Raw genomic sequence first — 22,390 nt, forward strand, 5'->3', positions numbered from 1 at the left:
GTTCAGGTAAAGCACTCATACTCGGCAGATAAAACCGATGATAACTCAGTCATTTGTATATTTTAAAGGACATCGGGCAATTAAAATTCCTGGTTAATTAAAAGATTAAACATTACAAAGAGGGTATGATAAATCAGATGGATGGATCATTGCGTGGCCTTTGGTATTTTAAATGTTTTGTTCTTCACTACCTTTTGGCCAGTGGTTTAAACAGTGTGAAGACCAGCCAACAGTGAAATAAAGAAAAGGTCTTAGATAAGGCTAGGGCATGCAACATAGATAAGAGAAGTATAACAACATGCTTTATTTTGTCTCGTGGGCGTTTTATAAGAGGAGTATTACCAGCAGATAGGAGTTGTATTGCTTTGTACTGGCAGATTAATTTGTTTCATTGTGTCCATGGCAACTGGCATTTCAACCAACGCCACTACATTTTTCTCTGCAGTCTTTTTCTATATATTGTTTTATACGAGTAACATGTATTGCCTTCTGGGAACTGTTTTTTTTTTTCGTTCTTTGCCCTTTGCTATGTTTTCATCCTGGATTATCGTTCAAAAAGAAAGCCTCGTCATTAACTCTGCCCCTATTGGACTATTCATGCTCTTCTATTCATCCCCTTTTCTTAGTTGTAGCTGTGTAACTCTCCCCATTCCATTTGTTACACGGTGACTAAGATTGTCTTCTGTGTGGGTTTAAATAGATTGACCCTAGAGCTACGCAGAACACTGTGACACATAGGGACAATAAATATGCTTGCACATGCGCGGCAGCACCCACCGTCCACATGCATGCAGTGGGAATGTAATGCATAGTGGCACACCAACAGATAGCGTCAAATTATATTCTTATAAAGTCGCAAAATAACACGCGTCTCTACACCCCACTCCTCCATGCATACCAAGACATGGAATTACTTTGACACACAGCTGGCGAGAAGCACAAGCGTGTCACTGCTATGTGTATGTTTTGAGGTGGTATGTGAAAAGCGAATGACAGGTTCTCATTTCAATCACGATTCTATATTACTACATACAGTAGGCTACACCGCTGCATTACGTTTTCAGTGTATGAATGTTTAATGCAAGTATAACCTTACGCAGTGGAGATCTAAATACAAATTAAATAAACTAGATCATGTTACCGCCTGCAATAATGTGCATTATAATCGGTGGGAATCATTAATGTTAAGTGAATGAAAAGTTGGCTAGATATTAAGTGGAAATGTTTTTTTTAAAGGAGTGGAGGCGGGGAAGGGAGGGCGGAGACAGTTGTTTATATTCGTGTGGCTGTAATTCGTCAACTCGTCTAGTGAGCTAGAAGCAAGATTCACTATTTCAACCTAGTTGCACTACTAGGTAACAATATTATATAAATACGTGAATAGATATAGCTTCTGATTTGATTTGTCCAATAAGGCCGAGGATCAAGGAAAGGAGTGTACAACATATTTTAAGTGAATCTCCTTATGTGATTTTAAAAGTTGGACATAAATAAGAAGGTAGGCTCGATTATGAAATAAGAACAAGTTATTTCACAAAGGAAACACAGGCGGCAACATAACATAGTATAAAGGGACAACGCGCGCAGCAGAGTGGTGACCAGGTCAGAGCGCGATGTTTGGAATGATAAAGAATTCAATTTTCGGGAACACCGAAGAAACGGACTACAAATTGCTCAGCAGCGAGACCAAGGTAGGATACACCTTGACCTGTCAGTTTCAACTTTAGTGTGTGTGTCTGTCAGTCAAGCATTGCATCACTTGATCGCGCGCGCCACTGTACACCTCCGTCTTGTTTGGTGCATAAAACAACTGGTCATTACAGACAGATCTCTTCAGTATCTCGCAAATATTTTTTTATTCTAAAACATTTTTAATTAGTTACTTTGGTTGGAGTGAAACTAGCCTATTGGCCCCAGCCTACCATGATCTCAAGAAAAATCTATTTTGATTATGCGTAGGCCTGTGTATTATGCATTTTAAGGGTTCTGTAATGCCAATACCTTTAAAGTGTTTGACCCTTTGAAACCAACCATTATTAATTACACCTTACCTCCTGGCACCTGTGAGTTCGCAGTAGAGGGTGGAGGCAGATCTCTGTGTGTGTTCCCTATGACCTCAGTAGTGGCACCACTGTGTATACTGCTACACTGACCATACAGGTGACACTGACAGTCACATCTACAGACATTGGCCTGACAAAAAGACTGATCATGAATCTGGAACTACTTCAATCTATAACATGCAACCAGATGACCAAAAAGACTGAGGAATAGGAAAAAGACACTGTATCAATAGGCACATGAGTGGCCATTAAATAGGCAGTAGACAGGCTATTGGCAGATTTGAAGTCAGTCAGTGCTAATTCTGTTACCTTCACGAGAGACTAAATGATCACACTGAAATCTCACACAGACACACGATCAGAGGAAATTGAGTCTGACATCATACACTCTTAATTAAAACTGAATACAGATGAACTGTCTCCACACACACACACACACACACACACACACACACACACACACACACACACACACACACACACACACACACACACACACACACACACACACACACACACACACACACACAGAGAGCTTGGTGGGCCCTCTCATATTACAAATGGCTTAGAAATGGAAGGAGATCCTTAGTAGTTACATCCATTTTTGGACTTATAAATTAATGATATGTACACATTGATTCTTGAAGAACATAAAATAAATGCCTCATGAGCTTGGTTCAACTGTCATATCCTCAACTGTCATACCCCATCACCCCAATGTTTGTAAACAACATAAATGTAAACAAACACTGTATAGCCTCAAAACATGGTTTAAACTATCATTTGATGTCATGGATGGTCAGTCCTTGTGTCCTTTGTCTGTCTGTGCATTTGAGAGCGGTTACATTTCTCCAGCCCCATTCCTTAGCTTTTTACCAATACAGAGGCGGGTGCTATTCTTTTTATTTTCATGTTTTTTTCATCTTCACAGTATTGATATTACGCAATGTTTTAATTCCTCTGAAATGATCTTACTTGGCACCATGCATTGTTTAGTAATGACAAGACATTTGATTAGATGGACAAGTTGACAGCACAATATGCTTATTATATAATGACAGCACATTGTCTGTTTCTTAATACTCAAGACAGGCTCATACTCCAAGCCAACTGAATGGTTATAGTGGCCATAGTTGTCATGTAAGATTGAAATGTCAACTTCTCTGTGTGAGAGGTTTACAAACTTCACATGACATTGTGTGGTGACATTCAAACCAATTAAAACCATTTGTTTAAAAGTTAGAAAAAGAAAGAGAGCAGGTTGAATATGAAATGAATTGCTAATATTAGCACGTCCACAATAATTATGGCCCATGTCTACCCAGCTGAGACACAGAGTAATTATATACGAAGGTTGCAGGATTCCAGCTAAGCACACACGCTAATTGCACCTTTAGACTGAACTCAGGAACAGAATGTTCAATTATTGCTGTTGGAACATGTCACCTACATGTATTGTTAACGTTGGTCACAGTGACATATACCGTGGGCTCCAAAGGATTGGGACAGTGAATTTTGTTGTTGTTTTGGCTCTGTACTCCAGCACTTTTTGATCATTATTATTGTAAATAAGAATAGAATGTTTGTAAATACTTTACTTTTTAATACTTTAATACACATATAAGTGAATCTGTCCCAATTCTTTTGGTCCCCTAAAATTGGGGGACTATGTACAAAAAGTGCTGTATGTAAATGGTTCACCCAATATGGATGAAAATACCCTCAAGCAGACTATTTGCACTTTAACCTCATAGTCAGTGTATCATTTCAAATCCAAAGTGCTGGAGTACAGAGCCAAAATAACAAAAAATGTGGAACAACACAATGGGAATGGGCCAGTTGACACCAGTGACACATCATAGCATAATTGCAGTGAAGTAAGAAAACGTGCTAAAGATATGGCATTACTGTCATCCCATCTTGACTGTAGTTATTTCTTATGAGCCTTACATTTACATTTATTCCACAGTCTCAAGGATGGGTTGCAGCCACAACGCCTTCATCAATATGAACACCAAACACTAGTCAGATGCACTATGAACGAGTTCTCGACATCCCAATTAGACCAGCTGGAGTCAATTATTAGTCTAGACAATTCTGCTAAAATAAACCTTTTAGCTACAAATCTTTTAGCTATTCAGCAACACAGTTCAATCCCTGTATCAATCAATACAATGAATCACACATCAATATTGTTGCTAGGGCCAAGACGATACCAGTATAGCGATACTCGGTAGTGTCGCGGCAAGGAAACAAAACACGAAGCAGATTTAAGTTCTTTAGGAAAACAACGCTAATATTGGAAACAAACATCATTATGTTGTCATCCAGTCCTACTTTTAAATAGTGTTTTCAGTGCATAATGTAGTATTTACATTATATGTCTAGTCATGTAGCAGGCATTCGTATTCAGCGTGAGGGATTTAAAACAAGGGATAACTTAGTGGAATGGGTCTGAACAAAAAAAATTGGTGCTTTCAAAAATGTGGCCTACATTGAGGTCCCTTTCAGTGGAACAGATTTACTCAAGACTGGTTATGGAATGAGTGATTATTGTGAAACGTAACGTTCCTCTGTTATTTAATGGTTGATATTTCGCAGCATAAGCCTTCCTCTTAGGACAAGTACATCATAACATGTATAAGAACAGGCAGCAAGTCAGTGAGTGTGTGTACACACTGCATTAACCCCACTCTGCCATGTGTGTGTGTGTGCGGCGCCTATGGTTTGGTCTTATGTAAGAACAGGCATCTCTGTCCCATTATTCTCTTTAGGCTTCATTTAACACTGCGGGGCCCTGAGAGCAGAGCAGGAAAGAACTGGAATCAAATTAGCGTAATATTTTTGATCTAGATCCTTTTCTGGGGGCATTTGGCTGTCCTCTGTTCGTTTCCACTCCAAGTGTTTCACCGGCATCAGTGAGCACAGATTCTGCCCATTGCATATCGGCAATCACAGCACCCCCAGCCCCACCCCCCTCTAACCCCCAAGTAGTGTGTGGTGTCCTTCCCTCTGAACAGTTTGTCAACATGTGTGTCATTGGTGAATCACGTTTTGCCTCCCGCTCTCTTCCCCAGGAGGGGATCAGCTACGAGGTGCGGAGGTACGATGGTGCAAAGTATGCCTCAGTGAGCTCAGAGGGGCGGACCTTTGACCAGGTGACGGGGGAGCTAGTGAGGAAGCTTCTCGTGTACATTGGGGGAAGCAACGACCAAGGTGAGCCAATCAGAGAGCAGGGCTTGTCCTGTCAGTCAATGGACTTCATATGTGGACACATCTTTAATGAGCCCTAAGCTCAGAAAGATCTAGGGGCTCGACTCAATCCATATTGCTGAAGTTCAGTGCTATAGCGCGATTGAAATTTGAAGGGAATTTCTGATTGAGCCGACATATGCAGCGCTTACCGTGAATGTGGAAACATTGCCTTTAAATTTTTAATTAACCGCTGTAGCGCAGGTCTTAAGCGCTACGGATTGAATTGAGCCACCGATGTAATATGCATATCTGAAAGTATTGCATTGATGTAAGCAAGTAATATGGTGAAAACTCTTCCTAGTCTACCAGAGGATTTGATAGTGTTATTACCATGTTACTGGCACCTATTCAGTACTTTCAGATCTTCAAGGGTGACTGAAGAAGTATCTACTCTGTTTGATGCTAGAGGTCAGTTTGAAACTGGGCCAAAGAGGATGCAATGAACTCGATGCACACATAATAAGACTGTTGCAATAAGTTGTCTGCTATCCCCTCTATCTGTCCTCTGTTTCTTTGTTTTCCAAGGGGAGGCAATGGGGACGACAGCACCGGTTATCATCACAGTGTATCCCAGGGACGATGGTGTGATGTCACGCCGTTTGGTGGTTAGCCTCAGGATTCCCACCAACTACCAAGTCAGTCCCCCTGTGCCCATCGACAGTGCCATCAGAATCGAGGATCGACCCGGCATGACTGTCTACTCACTGTGGGTGTCTCCATGCAGTCTTCACCTCACGTTGTTCTTTAATTCTTTACGATAAAAAAATTATTTAATATTCATATTCAATGATTTGATCACATATCCTCTTTATCTCTCCTTTCCTATCCACCTACCCTTTCTTTTCACAGGCAGTTTGGAGGCTTCGCAGGGGAGACTGAGTACCGAGCAGAGGCCTCTCGCCTAACCAAAACTCTTGGTGAGACTGCCCCCTTTCAGCGGAAACAGTACTTCTGCTGCACCTACGATCCGCCAATGAAACCCTACGGCCGACGCAACGAGGTGTGGTTCCTACAGGAGGAGCCATAAGGGAAGCATTAAGACCGACTCTTAATAATAATCTATAGTCACTTCCTCTCCTTCGTCTTCACTGATCACTCCACATCTTGATCTTCATCCCCAAAAAATAGGATATGTGAAAATAATATGGCAACTCAACAGGGGATTTGTTTTCAAATCAGTACAAATGAAGGAGAGGTGATGCAAAGAAGAGTTTTAGACTATTGAAAGGTCATAAAGGGAAGGGATGGGCAGCGGGCTACATAGTTACTGGCCCAAAGTAATAGTACGGTACCATTATCAGTAACTGGATAGTAAGTAGTCTAGGGGTAGAAGCCACTAACCACAAAGTACCGCTGTGTGTTATAGGTGGTACATCATTAACTCAAGTTCTTATTTTGTACACCCAGGGGTTGACACTCCCCTTAAAACATGCTTCATAGTGCTTGAAAGAAAAGCACATTAAATCAGGCTGTACACATTCAGCAGTCTAATTAAATGTTGCTTCACTTCACACACCATAAAAACAAAAAAATGACAGTTAAGTATTCAATAAGTAATTAAATTAAGTTTTAAAAAGCACAATTCCTTTTCCCAAGGGAGGGAATTGGAAATAAACTAGGAATTGAGCCATAAAGTAGTGATAGTCAAATGTTTTCCTTAGTATGAATTAGTTGGTGGGGAGGGTATGAAGGAGAAATGTATTAGTCATTCCTTAAGTGTTATCATTTGAGATGTCTTATCCTTCTGTGATGATGACATGAAAACTTTAAGACAGCAGTTGTGTGTAGTGAATGTTTTGGTGTGCTTGTATTTGGAGTCTTTGAATTGTAATGTTACTTATTATGATTCTTGAAACTGTATTTTGAAATACCTCTGTATAGTGTGTGATTTTCTGTGAAAATATGGAGTGACGATATCGTCAGGATTTGATAGCGTTTTATATCATAATATGTTATTCAAGGTATTACTAATACGATTTTTTTGTGCAATACTGACATTTCCTTTTTTTTTGTTCTATACAAACAAAAGAATGCTTAAAATACTGGTACACCACTGTTTTAGATAAGTTTTACATAAACATTTATTTATTATTAGATTTTGAATCAATATGAAGAACTCAAAATAAGGAATATGGTTTACAAACAAGATATTTCAGACATTTGATTAATTTAAGCAGATAATTAAAACCAACCAAACCTCTAACCTAAAACTAGTACAAAATGTCCTCTCTATGCACTCTGAGAAAAGAGCAATTATATGGTCTGTTAGACACTACAACTCAGTTTAAATCAGGAATAAATTAGTGGTTTTCACAGGTTAATTCGTCATAACTGCAAGAAAGCACTGTGTAGCGGGCTAGCGGCTAAATAAATACATGGCCTACTAACCCCACACTTGTGTAATTGCACAGAGTAGGGTTTTGCTTTCAGCCGGGCTTTGCATTCATCAATACAATATACAGGGTTCGACTAGGACATGGGTTATTCATGTGACCAGTTATCATCTCTAGGTTCAACAAGTTATTTGTGAAATCTAGGAACATTGCACATTACCAATAATCTCACATATGTAGCGGTACATGTCAGTACTCCATCCAATTGCCATATTCAAAACAACATGCACTTCCTTCAATAAAAAGCCAGAAATAATCTAGAAAGGTATGGTGTACATTGAGAGCACTGGGAACTTCAGCTTTCATTCAAGGCTCTCTGGAACAAACTTAAACCACGCACCAACACAATGGAAACATTTACTGTGAACGTGAATGTAAAAATACTTTACAATACTAGTAGGAATAGAAATTGTCGTTTTGTTAATAAGCATCATAATTTTAATCAAAAATTGTTATAAAATGTATTTTGGTAATAAAACCTCTGGATTTAAAAAAATGCTGTAAATATTTAATGCCTATACATTCCTCATACTGCCCATTACATGTACTTCAACTCAACAGGGCAGTTAGATACCCTTTCCTAAGTACAGGACAGTTCCACATTCTAACAGACTGAAGGAGAGCCGACCATGATAACTGAAAAGATTGAATACTTATCTGTTACGTGAATAACCATTTAACTTGGCAATTGACAAAATTAAATAAACTGAGGGGGTGAAATAAAGCTTTACTCATGATTAAAAGGAAACATTCATCATTTGAAAATGTCCCAATATTGTTGTGCCTCAAAATTACTTGTGTGAATTGCCAGAAAAATAATCTTGCCTTTTTGTCAATGTAGTACTTTATACTTTCCTTTCCAGTCTAATAATTATCATCCCCTTAATAATTTGCTGTTGCATTTATTAGTGGATGATGGTTATTGAGCTTTAGTTGTTCTTCTCTGGATAGCCTGGGTAAGGAGCAGGAGGGGCAGAAGGTGCATAGGGAGGAGGCTGTTCCTATGTGGGAATAAACAGCAATAGAATATCTTAAAAATACTGAAATAAAAACATCAACACAGCATAAAGTGCATGCACTGAATGGACATGGAGAGAATAACAGGTCCCTTACCATGGGCATGTAGACATTGTGGGGGTTGTTGGGGTTGAAATAGGCGCTGCCTGCTGCCTCTGCTGCCTTGGCATTACCTGAGGATCAGGGAGAGACAGAGAAATGAGGGGAGAATAATGCACATGTACAGTAACTGATACAGAAGCACATGCTACTGTAACTGTAGAGTAGGAGAGACAATGGAGCACACTTAGCACAGTATATTGCAGCAGGATACTCGTGACAAGACCTTTTCCAAACAGAATTATGCACACTTCCAACTCTATTTCAATTCTCCAAAACCCACAAATAGACACACAACTGACATGTAAATGAGGAGTACTGAGTTTAGGCCAACTGGGTTGTTTCATGGGGTAAGGGAGACTAGGGGTGAGAGGTATTTTCTTTGTTTCTCCTTTTTAATATGATGTGTACCGGTTACGACATCAGCACTCCTTTCTCAGTGCCATGCGTCATGTGCTTCATATTGAGGCAGACTGATGGGATCAGACAGATGCAGCGATGCAGACATACAGAGAGAGACAGACAGGGAGACAAACCTGCAGGGGGAGCAGCCCAGTTTTGGGGGGGCCCAGGATAGGGGGGAGGTGGGGCCATGTAGGCAGGGGTAGATGGGTACATTCCTGCAACACAAGAGAGAATACCTAAAATACTCATAACAGCCTTGGGGACACATCTTTACTTGAAGTAGTTAGAAATATTGACACCAATCAATAAAATTCATACACTCATAACAATGGAGGCATTATCCAAAATATTTCCGTATTTAATCTGCTAGCATCACAGCATTTTATTGTCAATTATTATGACCCAAACAGTTTTATAGTGATGATAAAGTTCTTTAATAACAAACCTGCGGCTGCCATAGGGTAGGGATAGCCCATGTTGCCTGGGGGAGCCTGGTAGAAACCATTCTGCTGGGGTGGGGGTTCATACGGGTAGTTCTGAGGAACAGGTGGTGGGCCGTAGCCATTCATCACTCCAGGAGAGGGATAGCCAAAGGAGGCACCTCCGTTTTGAGCAGGAGGGGCACGAGATGCTAAAACAAAGTTAAGGGTAAATCCTAAAATACAGACTGGACTAAAAGAGTAACATGTATAACAAATATAAACTTTGACAGTATTACTAGGAAATGCTTTAGTGACGTACATGTTTAATGAATTACTTAATTGTACGATATAAACTGAGTAAAGCAGATACTGTATGTTGAATGACAAATAGGCTCTGTACTGACAAACATGGCAGTCATGAAATTACTTACCATTTGTTGCCAGTTTGAAGAGGTGCTGACCTAACTCGATGGCTCCCCCACTGGAAAAAGACATCTTGAAGCTAGCCTGGCCTTCCCAGCCTCCTGAAACCAAAGAAAGTAGTGTCAAAACATTGAACAATGCACGTCTGATATTGAATTATAATCAGTGCTTTGGAGGAGATGTCACACTTCAATTTCTACAACTGCTGCTAAAAACTTTGACACATAGACATTGTAAAGTAAAATGAGATTGTGGTTTACAGACTGATGTCAGCCTCGGAAAATATCTGGCCTTGGCAAATCACCCTTGCGTCATTGATTTACTTCTGCATGTATTCCTAGGACACATGAGGCCATACCTGGGACTGGAGGCCATAAACACTTTGCATGCTCTACAGTTATTTCCTCATGTTGGTGTTGAATGCTACGGGAGGACAACAAACTACTGCCTACCCCCAGCCTCAGCAGACACTGTGCCCCTGATGTAATTGGCGGCGAAGACTGGCTGCTCGATGCTGCAGCCCTTCATCAGGTAGTACGGGAACATCACAGACCCCAGGCTGTCCTTGGCATTACTGGCCACAAACACCAACTGAAACGAGGACAAACAGAGAGAAAGAGGGCAATGAGATGGGACGCAGAGCAATGGTAGTCTTCCAGTTTGTGATACTTGTCGTTTGATGCGACGCAGACAGGATGGCATGAGTAGTGAAACAGAAGAGTCGTATGTCCTTGTGAGTTTTTATTAGTATTTTAGAAAAACTTTTTACCCCTTTTTCTCAATATCCAATTGGTGGTTAAAGTCTTGTCCCATCGCTGCAACTATCCTACGGACTCAGGAGGGGCGAAGGTCGAGAGCCATGCATCCTCAAACACAACCATGCCAAGCAACACTGCTTCTTGACACACTGCTCACTTAACCCGGAAGCAAGCCCAACCAATGTGTCGGAGGAAACACCATCCAGCAGGCGACTGGCCCGCCACAAGGAGTCACTAGAGCGCAATGGGACAAGGGCATGCCGGCCAAACCCTCCCTAACAACGCTAGGCCAACTGTGCGCCGCCTCATGGGTCTCCAGGTCATGGCCGGCTGCATCACAGCCTGGGATTGAACCGGGTCTGTAGTGACGCCTCTAGCACTGCGATGCAATGCCTTAGACCGCTGCACCACTCGGGAGGCCCCATTTTGAGTTTTGATGTTGAGTCTTTTCCCAACAAAGTGATGTTAGGATATACAAGTTAGCCCATAAAAGCTTTTGTGCCGAATACATTACATTGTTACGTGTCAAGCTTATGGGCATGTGGCAGCAGTGTGTAGGAGGGAGATTCCTAAGTGTGAGAAGGGCATGAAACAAAGGAATATGTAGCATTGGGGGTGCCCATTAGGGGTGCCCATGGGACTGGAGATCAGAAATGTCCGGTGTGAGAGAGGCAGGTTGAGGTTTCCAGGGTTAGAGTAGTGCAGAAGTTGTCGTATGCTGAGGCACTGAAGAAAGTAGAGGAAGATGGGTCAAGGGGGAGGGATCCTAAGAGGAGTGGCGTGAGTAGTAGATCTGTACCAGTATAGAGGGATAGGCTAAAAAGTGATATGTTTCAGTAAGATTGGATTTTTAGCAATGGTTATCCACTATATTGCAGGGATGGAACGTAAGTCGCAGAAAATTGAAGTTGTGGTGGCAGCTGCAGAGATGTATTTGGGTGTGTGAGACTTGACGTCAGAAGAGTTACAGGGTGTGTTAAGTGGTGGTTTCCCATTTTTTCAGGCTGTTGACCTGAGGTAGGACTAAATAGATTTAAATAGTGGAGCAGGGTGGTGGGTTTTTAGTGAGTGTAGGGTTAGATGGTAGGGTATTTGTAGATTTTTTTTGTATCTATTTTTTTTTAAGCAAAGGGAGTTATACTCCAGTCTAGTAGGTGACGGTAATGCAACATTTATTGGATGCCAACCGCTATTAAACCTCATAGAAGAAAAAGGATTGTCTTCCAACAGGCACATAGGACCAGCATGGTCAGATAATAAACATACCCTGTATGGAGTGAGGTAAACAGTCCCCTTCTTAGTCCCCCTCAGCAGGTCTGTCTTGCTGGTGACATCACTGAAGGACAGCTCCACATTCTTGCATTCCCTCAACACACTAGTGGAGGATACAGTGAATTTACAGACAAATAGGTATAGTATGTATGATAGGTCCTCCATAGGACAAATACTGTCGTAGAATCGTAGCAGAACCGAGTGTCAATGGACATAGGGTGATTCTGTATGGTCTACATTATTTCACATAGGCCTACCATTGGCATTTCACATACTGGTTGGTTGGTTGGTTAAATCTGATACTTCCAGAATGTGTCAAATCGAACTATTATGAAAAGTTTTTTTATTCGTAAATTTCGTAAGTTCCTGTTACTTTATCAACTTCCTAAAACTCAGTCACAACGTTTACTTTAGACTCAGGTGGTAGTAGAGGCGGGCGGGCTCGCTCTCTTTGTTGACTTTGCTGTCAGTCTACCTCCCTAGAAAGCAAACTTATTTAGCTAGCTTACTTGTATATCTAGTTTTACTAAAGTAATAAAATATATCTAGCTAACGTTAGCTTTAATACGTTTCAAAGGCGTAATGATGACTGGCTGACTTGGTACTTAGGTAGCTTTTCCTGCCAGCAAGGCCAACAACAACGACGTTGCTGACTGATAGCTAGCTAACAGTTAGCTAGCTAAAAATAATTAAACTAGATAACGACTTTAGCGCTACAAAATAGCGCTTGCGGAATGAAAAAAGAAACCCAAGTAGCTAACTGACATTGGCTAGATTAACACCATCTACGGAAGCTAGCTAGCTAACATTACCATAACAGCTAACGTTAACTTGCGAGTTAGGTAACTAAGCTACCTTTAGAAAGTGAGCTTCGTGGCGATTAATGATTCACTAACCTCTCGTCGTTGTTTATCAAAACTCCTCCGTTTTGAGAATGATTTCGATTTAAAGCCATGTTCAGATAGTCTAATGTACTCTTCGTCAGGTACAGCTACACACTGGAAATGAGAGGAATGCCCCAAAAACCTCAGTGTTACGTCACAGGATCAGCTGTTTTATGTACTGTGACTGCAATGTTCTGTTTGCCAACATTGTTTTCCATATTGTCAACAAGCCTTTGAATTGAGATTGTCATATAATTCTGGTGTGTTGAGGTTAGGTGGGATATTTGAGATTGGTTTGGATGAAATAATACAGCATTGTGGTTGTGAAGAGAGCTGAGTAGGCCTAAGGAGTGTAAATGCTTTTCATATATGATTAATTATTGCTTAAATATCATCCATTATTTTATGTTTTTATAGAATGTGCTTCGAGTTTGCCTCTCAGTCATAGTCCAATACTAGAACATCTAATGGGTGGCTATATATTCCAAATTGGATTATATAATTCTGCTTGTACAACCAACACATGTAATGGAAAAGCTAGTAGGCCAATTGTGTAATCTGTTTATGACTCATTATTCATGGCTTATGTATGGTCCAAAAAAAAGGATGGAATACAGGAAAAAAAACGAAATGTGAATACATTTTCTCATCACTTAGTTTAACTATGTGTATATCATGTCCATTCCACTTTTAACTGACATGAGGCATGTCTCTTCTCAGTGGGACATCTTTTAGTTTAGCTGCAATTATGTGGATCACATGAATTTACAAGTAATCTTGCTCTACGATCTTTCTCAAATTGCTACATGCAAAAAGTAGACTTCCAAACGTTGTCCTATATAGCTATTTGCATCCTGTTCTGTGTCTGCATTACATGGGGGACAATGCCATGCGTGGCCACAGTGACAGTAGGCCTACTGAACACAGTGTTTATAGAAAAAATATACAACATTCTATTTCATTTTGTGGCTTCCAATATGTAGCAAGAAGATGGGCCTGGTTATGTAATAAATTAAGATAGTTCTTTATTAATCCCCAAAAGGGCACATTTGATTGAACCAGCCAATACATAACACCACCAATAAATACACAATAAAACACAACAAAGGACACACTGACATTAAAAGCAGCACATCAACAATGAATATAAGTGCTCATGTTAAAAAGCCTCATAGCATAGAATAGGTGGGTACAAGCAATCGGTACAAGCATTGCCATAGGGACTGAGAAATGAGCATGGCGACTGTGAGAGAAAAGAAGGGGATCGAGGTTGTTATTTAATAATTGCATTTACTGACCCTGAGGTGAAAATAATTGCCTTTTCCCCACAGTAGGCTATTAAAGAAAACAATGAGGTAAAAGTTGGAAGGATCCTTTAATAATAAATCAAATGTATTCATAAAATGAAATGTTATCATTCATTCAGTCACGGATGTATTACATACAGCAGGCCTATATACAGTCAGACTGTGATAATTGACTTAATCACCTGTGGGCTAACAAAGCCTGACGCAATGTCCTGCCTCATCACTCCAATTACTGGTCTTGCAAGACACGTGTCTTCACTACACAAAGAAACCACACAAATACCGCGCAAAATATTGCTTTTGTCACAGTTATATTGTTCAATTGTGAATCATTTAACTAATTAAAACACAGCATAACCTGTAGCCTAACAATGCTACTTATGATTTGTGTAATTTTTGCATTCTTTGCGCCATATTACCGATGCCTTTCAACTCTCGTGCTGCAGAAAACCGCTCAAACTAGAGCACAAGATGCCCTGCCTCGAGTCACCTGCACCGCCCGACGAATACGCGCAGTTTTCGGTCAAGCGGTTCTTCATAACCTACGCGTAAAAGGTAAATAGCCATATTTTAGCCCTCTATATCTGCAGATTTTGTTTGTTTAATTAGAATGTATGGTATACTGGTTGAGCTCATTTTCCCCAGACAGGTATGGAGTCAGTGTGCCTGTGCCAAAAGCCAAAGAACATTGTGGAGTGAGAAGGGGAGAAAAGAATGGTACCCTTTCTTTCCAGAGTCGATATGACAGTTGTTACGCACAGGTTGAGGTATGGTAATGTTTTTTGATGTTCATTGCATTGAGAGGTCTTGGTCTGTGTGTCAACCTACTGATTGCCATATCAAACCACTTTGGTTTATCTTTAGGGTGACACAGTGGTTGTGTCTTTGAGAGTACAGCTGGACGCAGGGGATCAATGGTACAGGGTCAATATTAGCTGCCCCCTACTCAAGAAGACGGCCCAGAAACCCATCATCGGTCGCACCTGTGAGTTCATATAATTTTATAGGGAGTGAATTTTAGATGATTTATCACACATAGTGATTGCAGTGCCCTTTAGTACCACCTCTGTAAAAGTCATTCTTCCAATTTACTTTCCTTCAGCACGATCAGGAAAATGCAGCATCCATAGAGCTTTGCGTGTGGACTGTGGGCCCCAGGATGTCTCCAATGATGACTGTCTCAAACTGGGATGCTGCTATGATGATCATGACTCAACTTGCTATTACAGAATGAACAGTAATGGAATTAGTTTTGTGTGTATTTTGTACAATGGAGAACATGCTTCTGAAAGAAAGTATCAGCAGAGGGATAGTGACTGTCGTGGTGAGATTAAATGTCAAGAATAACTCCTTGTTTCTGTCTCCTCCTCTTGCTCTCAGCCTGTTCTCTGGATGGCCATTTTGTGTTCTCTGTGAAGGCGACAGACACTGACCCCCCAATCAACCCCAACAACCTTGCCGTCAAGGGTCAGCCACAGTGCTCTCCTGTAGCTACCTCTGCAGATACAGCTGTCTTTAAAATCGGGGTGAGGGAGTGTGGCACAAAGATGATGGTGAGTCATTAGGTCTAGTTTACCTTCTGCCCTAATCTACAGTAGTATACTTCTGTCCTGAATGCCTCTGTAGTAGTATAATGCTGCTTTTTCTTGCAGTGTTGAATACTCTTAGGTATGCTAAAATACCTTGTTCCCCCTCTTATATTTACAGGTGAATGGGGATGTTGTAAGCTATGAGGTGGAGGTAGAGGAACTGCATCCAAAGATTACAGGCAAACATTCTCCCTTCAGGTAGCTGCTTATTTCACTTCCTGCCTGTGGACAGTGCACTACAATTTAGACTACTTTACCATCTCGTGGCTTTAGCCAGAACCTAATTGCTTGAAACTATCATGGAGTAAATGTTTTGAATGAGACTTGGTTTGTAGTCTGCAGGTCCAGTGTCAATATGAGGGGTCAGCTCTCCTCCACACTGATCTGTGGTCCTTAAACCCAACTAACCCTCCACCTGTGACTGCACTGGGGACTGTCCGAGTGCAGATGAGAATAGCCACAGGTACTGTAGTAAAACAATATGGTTTCCACAGACCAAGCAAAGGATGCCAAATCCAAACACTGCAAGTATATGGCATCGAGTTGTCACTTCACACACTGGTAGACCTCCATCATCCTCGCCCTTTTCTTTTTTCCAGATGAGTCCTTTACCTCTTTCCTCCCTGAGGACCAGCTGCCCCTGACCCTGTATCTGCATACGCCTGTGTATGTGGAGGTGTCAATCGCTCCACCCTCACCTGACCCCAGTCTCTCCCTGCGTGTGCGGGACTGCTTCGCCTACCCTGCCTCCAGACACTCCGTATGGACACTACTCTATGATGGGTGAGAGGGAGGGAGACGCAAGTTTTCCTATACTGACTGAAGATTAATCACTGTTTAGTAGTCTCACTCCCATCCTTCTCCCTGACAGTTGTCCTAACCCTCTGGACAACGTGAGGAGTTCTATCCCAGTGGACAGTCAGGGGAGGACAACCTCTCACTCCCAGGTCAGGAGGTTTGATGTCAAGACCTTTTCCTTTGTGGACCCTGAGACGGGCAATCCCAGTGTGGAGGAGGTAAGATCTATCCTATTTATCTGAAGAATCTGAACATTTTGCTATTATACTGAACAAAAATATAAACGCAACATGTAAAGTGTTGGTTTCATGAGCTGAAATAAAAGATCCCAGAACTCTTCCATACACACACAAAGCATATTTCTCTCAAATGTTGAGCACAAATTTGTTTACATCCCCCGTTCGTGAGCATTTCTCATTTGCTAAGATAATCCATCCACCTGAAAGGTGTGGCATATCAAGAAACTGATTAAACAGCGTGATCATTACACAGGTGCACCTTGTTCAGGGGACAACAAAAGGCCACTCTAAAATGTGCAGTTTTGTCACACAACACAATGTCACAGATGTCTCAGGTTTTGAGAGACCGTGCAATTGACATTCTGACTGCAGGAAGATCCACCAGAGTTGTTGCCAGAGAATTTAACGTTTATTTCTCCACCATAAGCCGCCTCCGTCTTAGAGAATTTGGCAGTATGTCCAACCGGTCACACAACCGCAGATCACGTGTAACCACACCAGCCTAGGACCTCCACATCCGGCTTCTTCACCTGCGGGATCGTCTGAGACCAGCCACCCGGACAGCTGATGAAATTGAGGAGTATTTCTGTCTGTAATAAAGCTCTGTGGGGGAAAAACTAATTCTGATTGGCTGGGTCTGTGTCCTCCCAGGCCCACCCATGGCTGCGCTCCTGCCCAATCATAGGAAATCCATAGATCAGGGCCTAATTTATTTCAATTGACTGATTTCCTTATGAACTGTAATTCAGTAAAATTGTTAATTTTTGCATGTTATGTTTATTTTTGTTTAGTATAAATTGTCTAAACAAAGATCTCTTGGTCCTCCATCTGCTGCAGTGTTTCCCAACCCTGGCCATTGATGCCAACAGTACACATTTTCATTGTAGCCCTGACAAGCACACCTGATTCAACTAATCATCAAGCCCTCAATGAGTTGAATGAGGTGTGTTTTGTCCAGGGCTACAGCGGAAATGTGTACTGGAGGACCAGGGTTGGGGGGGAAAAACACTGATTACTGAATCTTGTCTCTCAGGTGTACTTTTACTGCTGGGTGGAAATCTGCACAGAGGAGGAAGAGTGTAAACAACACTGCTCCATCACCTGTGAGTGTTTCAGGTCCCTATGTTCTACATTCACCCTAACACTGAATTGGGTTATTTCATCCAATAGTCATGCTGTCTCATCCTCCTCCATCCAGCACCTGATGGTGAGAGGGCGAGGAGGGAGTCTGGGTCAGATCGAGTCTCCCAGTTAGTCTCATTTGGTCCTGTGTTGTTGGGTCAGAACAGTTCTGAACAGGAAGGGAATCATAGTGATCTGAATATAGGTAAGCACATTCCAAATAGGGGAGAGTGGGGTAAGTTGACTTTTTTTTTTACATTCAACATCACTGTCAAGGGAAATGTAGTATTCTTTCTAACAAAGATATCTACTTATTTGAGGATGTGTATCCCTGGAAATTATCAGAATGAATTTAAGCGTTAGTTTAAAACAGCTTGACCCCCCCCCTACACATTTGTACTGAATTAAATATTACCATCTTTTTATAATCCTGTATATATTTCCCCAATCACAACTGCTTTGTCTTTTAATAAATTTAAGCATATTTCAACACAGGCTTAACACCTAACGTTGTACTTTTTTTACACTTAACATATACCAGCGATAATGCCTTGCAGTATGCCTGGGAAGAACTCTTACATTTTCTCACTTGCCGTTGGTTCAACTTACTCCAAGGCAAACATTTTTACTATATTAACCCACACAACTACAAGGATGCACATTCATGCTAGGTTTAGGACCACATTGAAGCTTAGACTCCAACTGATGTATAGAACAATCTTTAATGATCTATTTTGGTTGAGATACAAGGATCATAACTTGCTTACCTCTTTCCATGTGGTTTCTTCACACTCCATGAAATTACATCTCCCTAAATATTTGTTCAAATGGTACCCTTGTTTCTAGGAAACCATACCCAAAATGTGTCTCAACTTACCCCACAGCTACTGTATGAGTGGAATGAAACTGACACTAACATTTTCTCTTGTTGGCGGCCCTCAGCATTTCAGGTGTCAATGTACTCTGTCACAGTCATCTGTACCTCCATCCTGTTCTTCCTCCTGTTCTCTTCGCGGTCGATGAGTTGTCAAGTGGCAGAAAATGACGTGGAAATGGAAACCAGAAACAATGAGACTAGCCTGCAGGTTGAACAAGCCCAATAAAGCACCTCTATGAACACTTATTTACAATTGGTATTTATTTCAACTACCATTAAATACCTTCACTGGCCATGTGCATTCCAATGCATCACATACTCAGTTTACGTGACCAAGGCAAACTGGCTGCATAGCGCTGCACCTGAACGTAAAATATCAGATATTAAAGCCTCCTATCCTACAGCCCCAGAAATGGCAGAATACAAGGGTGTCTATTGGAAAATGTGAAGTGATCCTAAGGTATTGATTCACAAATTTTGAATCAAACTTGAAGACTCCATAAATTACTGTATCAGTGACAAACAAGAACTATACAAACAGAATACACTTATTTATTGACATCAATGGTGTGGTTTAAAAACCAGGAAGGTGGGGAGAATCTCAGAAACTTGATTCAGTAAGGTCGGAACTTCCTCTGTGCTCTTAGCAAAGCAATTCGCTGTTTGTCCTCCTCAAACTTTTTCCTCAGTTCAGCAATGTCTGAAAGAGACAATAACCCTTTTCAAAACGCAGAGTGACTGAGTAATATGGACAAAGTTAGCAGTGAAGCCAGAATGACTGACAACGTTTTGCACTAAAGAATAAAACGATTTCACCACACATTGTGCTTCTACTGTTGTGATCAAATGACTAGAACCATAATAACTTACGTTCTTTCTGTGTGTTCCTGTGCTGCCAGGTATAGAAGTTCATGAGCTCCTTTCGCTTCCTCTTTCTGCTCTCCTTCTGCAGAGCTTTCTTATTGGATAGCTCACTGTGGGGGCGGGTCTTGGTCCCGCTTTTACCCCTGGTAACTTTTACCCAGCCCTCCTCATCCTCCAGCTGCTCCTCAGCCTCCTCCTTTTGTCGCTCTGCCTCCTGGGTAAGAAAAATAAATGTTAACAGAAATACCAAAATGAGGAGTTGAGATTGAGATACAGGGGGAGAATCTGACCTCTTCTTTTCTCTTATCATAATCCTGCATGAAGGTGTCAACTGCCTCCTGTAGTTTGTCTGGCTGAGCAAATGACTGCTTGTACTGATGAATCCATTCTAAAGGCAAATAAATAAAAGCGAGAGACGTGAGAGGCATGTCAAATACTGTATTAAATCTGGGTGAAATGTCTTTCCAATTTGATACATTCTGCCGACATTTAGAAAAGAAAGACCAAGCATCGAGAAGAGCACTTTAAAGCTCACTCACTCTGAAGACCTGTCAACACAGGTCGCTGCTCTGTGGAAACAACCAATGGGACATCATGGGGATGGGACTTCACTGCTGTAATACTGATGGCCTTCTGAAACACGATGTAACCCACTCTGAACCCCTGTAGGAAATGGAAACATAAAAGGCTCAATACTGAAAAGGTGTCCATAGGCACTTCAATAATCAATCTGATCTAAACACAGAGCTTTGTTGTCTGGATTCAGGGCATACCTGTTTTTGTGCTGGGGTGAAATACTTGCCCAGCTTGGGTCCTGAGTGCTCAAAGGACCCTGGCTTCTCCCTCAGCTCCACAGACTGAACAGGACCAAACTGAGAGAAGAGCTCCTTTATGACACCCTGAAAGAGATTAGTACATGTATACCTTATTTGGCCACAGACAGCTGTAATACAAACATTTTATTTTTCTGTAGACTTGCTAATAGTACAACAATCACATGCACACTGATTGGTAATTGACAGTCTTCACAACATAAACGTACCTCAGAGCAATATGGGGGAATGTTAAGGACAAACAGTGTTCTGTCGAGGGGTCTTTGTGTGGTTTTCTCTGCTCGCACCCGATGCTCTTTTACACATATTTTGTGCTGGGCAACACTGTCAGTACTGAACTGTAGAGAAAGCACTGAGAAGAGTGGTTCAGTCAAAATACAGTCAAACATCTGTCTAGGTAGGTCCTAATACATTGTCTACAACTCCATGGAGATCCAGAGGTTACTAATGGCTTTAGCCTGAGAGTAAAACATAGTAGACAATCTTTGCTTACGCTACATTATGTAGTATTAGGGAATGCAGTCCAAATAATATACAGACATCAAGTTGCCCGATTTTAATCGTTAAAAACCATAAGGAACATAAGACTCGTGTGTTTACAAAGTTTGGTCTTGAAGCAAGCTTATATTGAGTGTTCGACATACCTTGTGGAGTTAGCTAGCTAGAAGCAAACTAGCGTGGTTGAAACAGAATGAGATCATGATCGAACTAACAAACCCAAAATTATATTTTTTAAATCACATTCTCCGTTTACGTGAGTTATTTTAGCAATGGTTACCTGTAAAACCTCCTGGAATAACACAAGCCTGACTGGCATGTTTCTTCTTGGACGGCGCCATCTTCTTTGCGACCTTTCACACAGGAAGTAGAAATGAATTGGTTGTAGTCTAAATATGCATAAAACAAATTCCCCCCACCAAAAATGTTAATCCTACTTTTTAGAGGCTCTAGCTGTCTATCACAGGGGTTCTCAAAATGGGGTCCAGGTGTACTGCAGGGGTTCGCGGCCAGATCAACATATTTAACATTTCATTTTTTTAAATGAATATTACTAACAGATATGACTTTTGGCCAAGGGATCGGTGTAATAAATGTAAAGTATGTAATAGAACACTATGTAATAGTATTTATCTACAATTGATGTCCTTAACCCTGGGCAACATGGGCCAAGGGAGGCTCAGGGATATTGGTATTCACAGTACGCCAACATTTATACATTTTTAAACTTAATACTATTCCCCAATTAAAGTTTTAAAACAGCAGTTTGCTCCTTGCCTCATGGCAAAATGTGTAGAATTGCAGAATAGCTTTAAAGCTGGAACAACAAACATGTCTGCCCCATGCCAAAATTAAAACTGCTACATTTTCTCTCAGATGCCAAGAGCAGGGTCTTTTAAATGGTTCGCCCAGCAATGCAGGGACTTGGTTCGCCCAGCAATGCAGGGACTTGGTTCGCCCAGCAATGCAGGGACTTGGTTCGCCCAGCAATGCAGGGACTTGGTTCGCCCAGCAATGCACAGCAGACAATGTAAAACTCCTTGTAAGCCCTTTTTAAATTGCACTCGCATTGTAATCTGTTTATGAGGGGGTCCCTGATGAATTTGCTATCACAAAAGGGATCTCCGGCCCCAAAAGGTTTTGTGAACCCCGGTCTAGCAGACAAACATAAAGACACTAATACAAAATTATCAAATTTCTATTGAGAAATAAGGCTATAAACCAATATAAAATTATCATTTTGTATATATATAATCACATTCTATACACATA

At 41.2% G+C, this 22,390-nt stretch overlaps 4 protein-coding genes across 4 annotated transcripts; 2 read left to right on the forward strand and 2 right to left on the reverse strand.

Moving 5' to 3' along the window:
• Positions 1 to 149: 149 nt before the first annotated feature.
• LOC106607126 (heme-binding protein 1) lies at positions 150 to 8,207 on the forward strand. The gene is made up of 4 exons (XM_014203742.3): positions 150 to 1,691; positions 5,141 to 5,279; positions 5,844 to 6,024; positions 6,168 to 8,207. The coding sequence occupies exons 1-4, from the start codon at positions 1,614 to 1,616 to the stop codon at positions 6,343 to 6,345; spliced, it is 576 nt and encodes a 191-aa protein (XP_014059217.1). The 5' UTR covers positions 150 to 1,613; the 3' UTR covers positions 6,346 to 8,207.
• LOC106607125 (WW domain-binding protein 2) lies at positions 7,375 to 13,304 on the reverse strand. Its single transcript, XM_014203741.3, has 8 exons — positions 13,004 to 13,304; positions 12,102 to 12,210; positions 10,530 to 10,668; positions 10,086 to 10,178; positions 9,678 to 9,863; positions 9,364 to 9,447; positions 8,825 to 8,901; positions 7,375 to 8,712 (listed from the first exon to the last, which is right to left on the reverse strand). Exons 1-8 carry the CDS (start codon positions 13,060 to 13,062, stop codon positions 8,641 to 8,643), a joined length of 819 nt encoding a protein of 272 aa, XP_014059216.1. The 5' UTR covers positions 13,063 to 13,304; the 3' UTR covers positions 7,375 to 8,640.
• A 484-nt stretch (positions 13,305 to 13,788) lies between these two features.
• On the forward strand, positions 13,789 to 19,165 carry LOC106607121 (zona pellucida sperm-binding protein 4). Its single transcript, XM_014203735.3, has 12 exons — positions 13,789 to 14,853; positions 14,944 to 15,065; positions 15,163 to 15,283; positions 15,401 to 15,535; positions 15,679 to 15,851; positions 16,006 to 16,085; positions 16,223 to 16,350; positions 16,487 to 16,670; positions 16,759 to 16,903; positions 17,958 to 18,027; positions 18,123 to 18,251; positions 18,989 to 19,165. Exons 1-12 carry the CDS (start codon positions 14,670 to 14,672, stop codon positions 19,147 to 19,149), a joined length of 1,632 nt encoding a protein of 543 aa, XP_014059210.1. The 5' UTR covers positions 13,789 to 14,669; the 3' UTR covers positions 19,150 to 19,165.
• Position 19,166: 1 nt separating this feature from the next.
• Positions 19,167 to 21,483, reverse strand: LOC106607124 (ribosomal RNA-processing protein 7 homolog A). Its single transcript, XM_014203740.2, has 7 exons — positions 21,399 to 21,483; positions 20,830 to 20,972; positions 20,561 to 20,686; positions 20,327 to 20,450; positions 20,078 to 20,175; positions 19,794 to 20,001; positions 19,167 to 19,623 (listed from the first exon to the last, which is right to left on the reverse strand). The coding sequence occupies exons 1-7, from the start codon at positions 21,457 to 21,459 to the stop codon at positions 19,538 to 19,540; spliced, it is 846 nt and encodes a 281-aa protein (XP_014059215.1). The 5' UTR covers positions 21,460 to 21,483; the 3' UTR covers positions 19,167 to 19,537.
• Between the last annotated feature and the right edge of the window lie 907 nt (positions 21,484 to 22,390).

This window comes from Salmo salar, chromosome 06 (assembly GCF_965601325.2).
Source record: "Salmo salar chromosome 06, fSalSal1, whole genome shotgun sequence".
In the NCBI taxonomy this organism is placed as follows: Eukaryota; Metazoa; Chordata; class Actinopteri; order Salmoniformes; family Salmonidae; genus Salmo; species Salmo salar.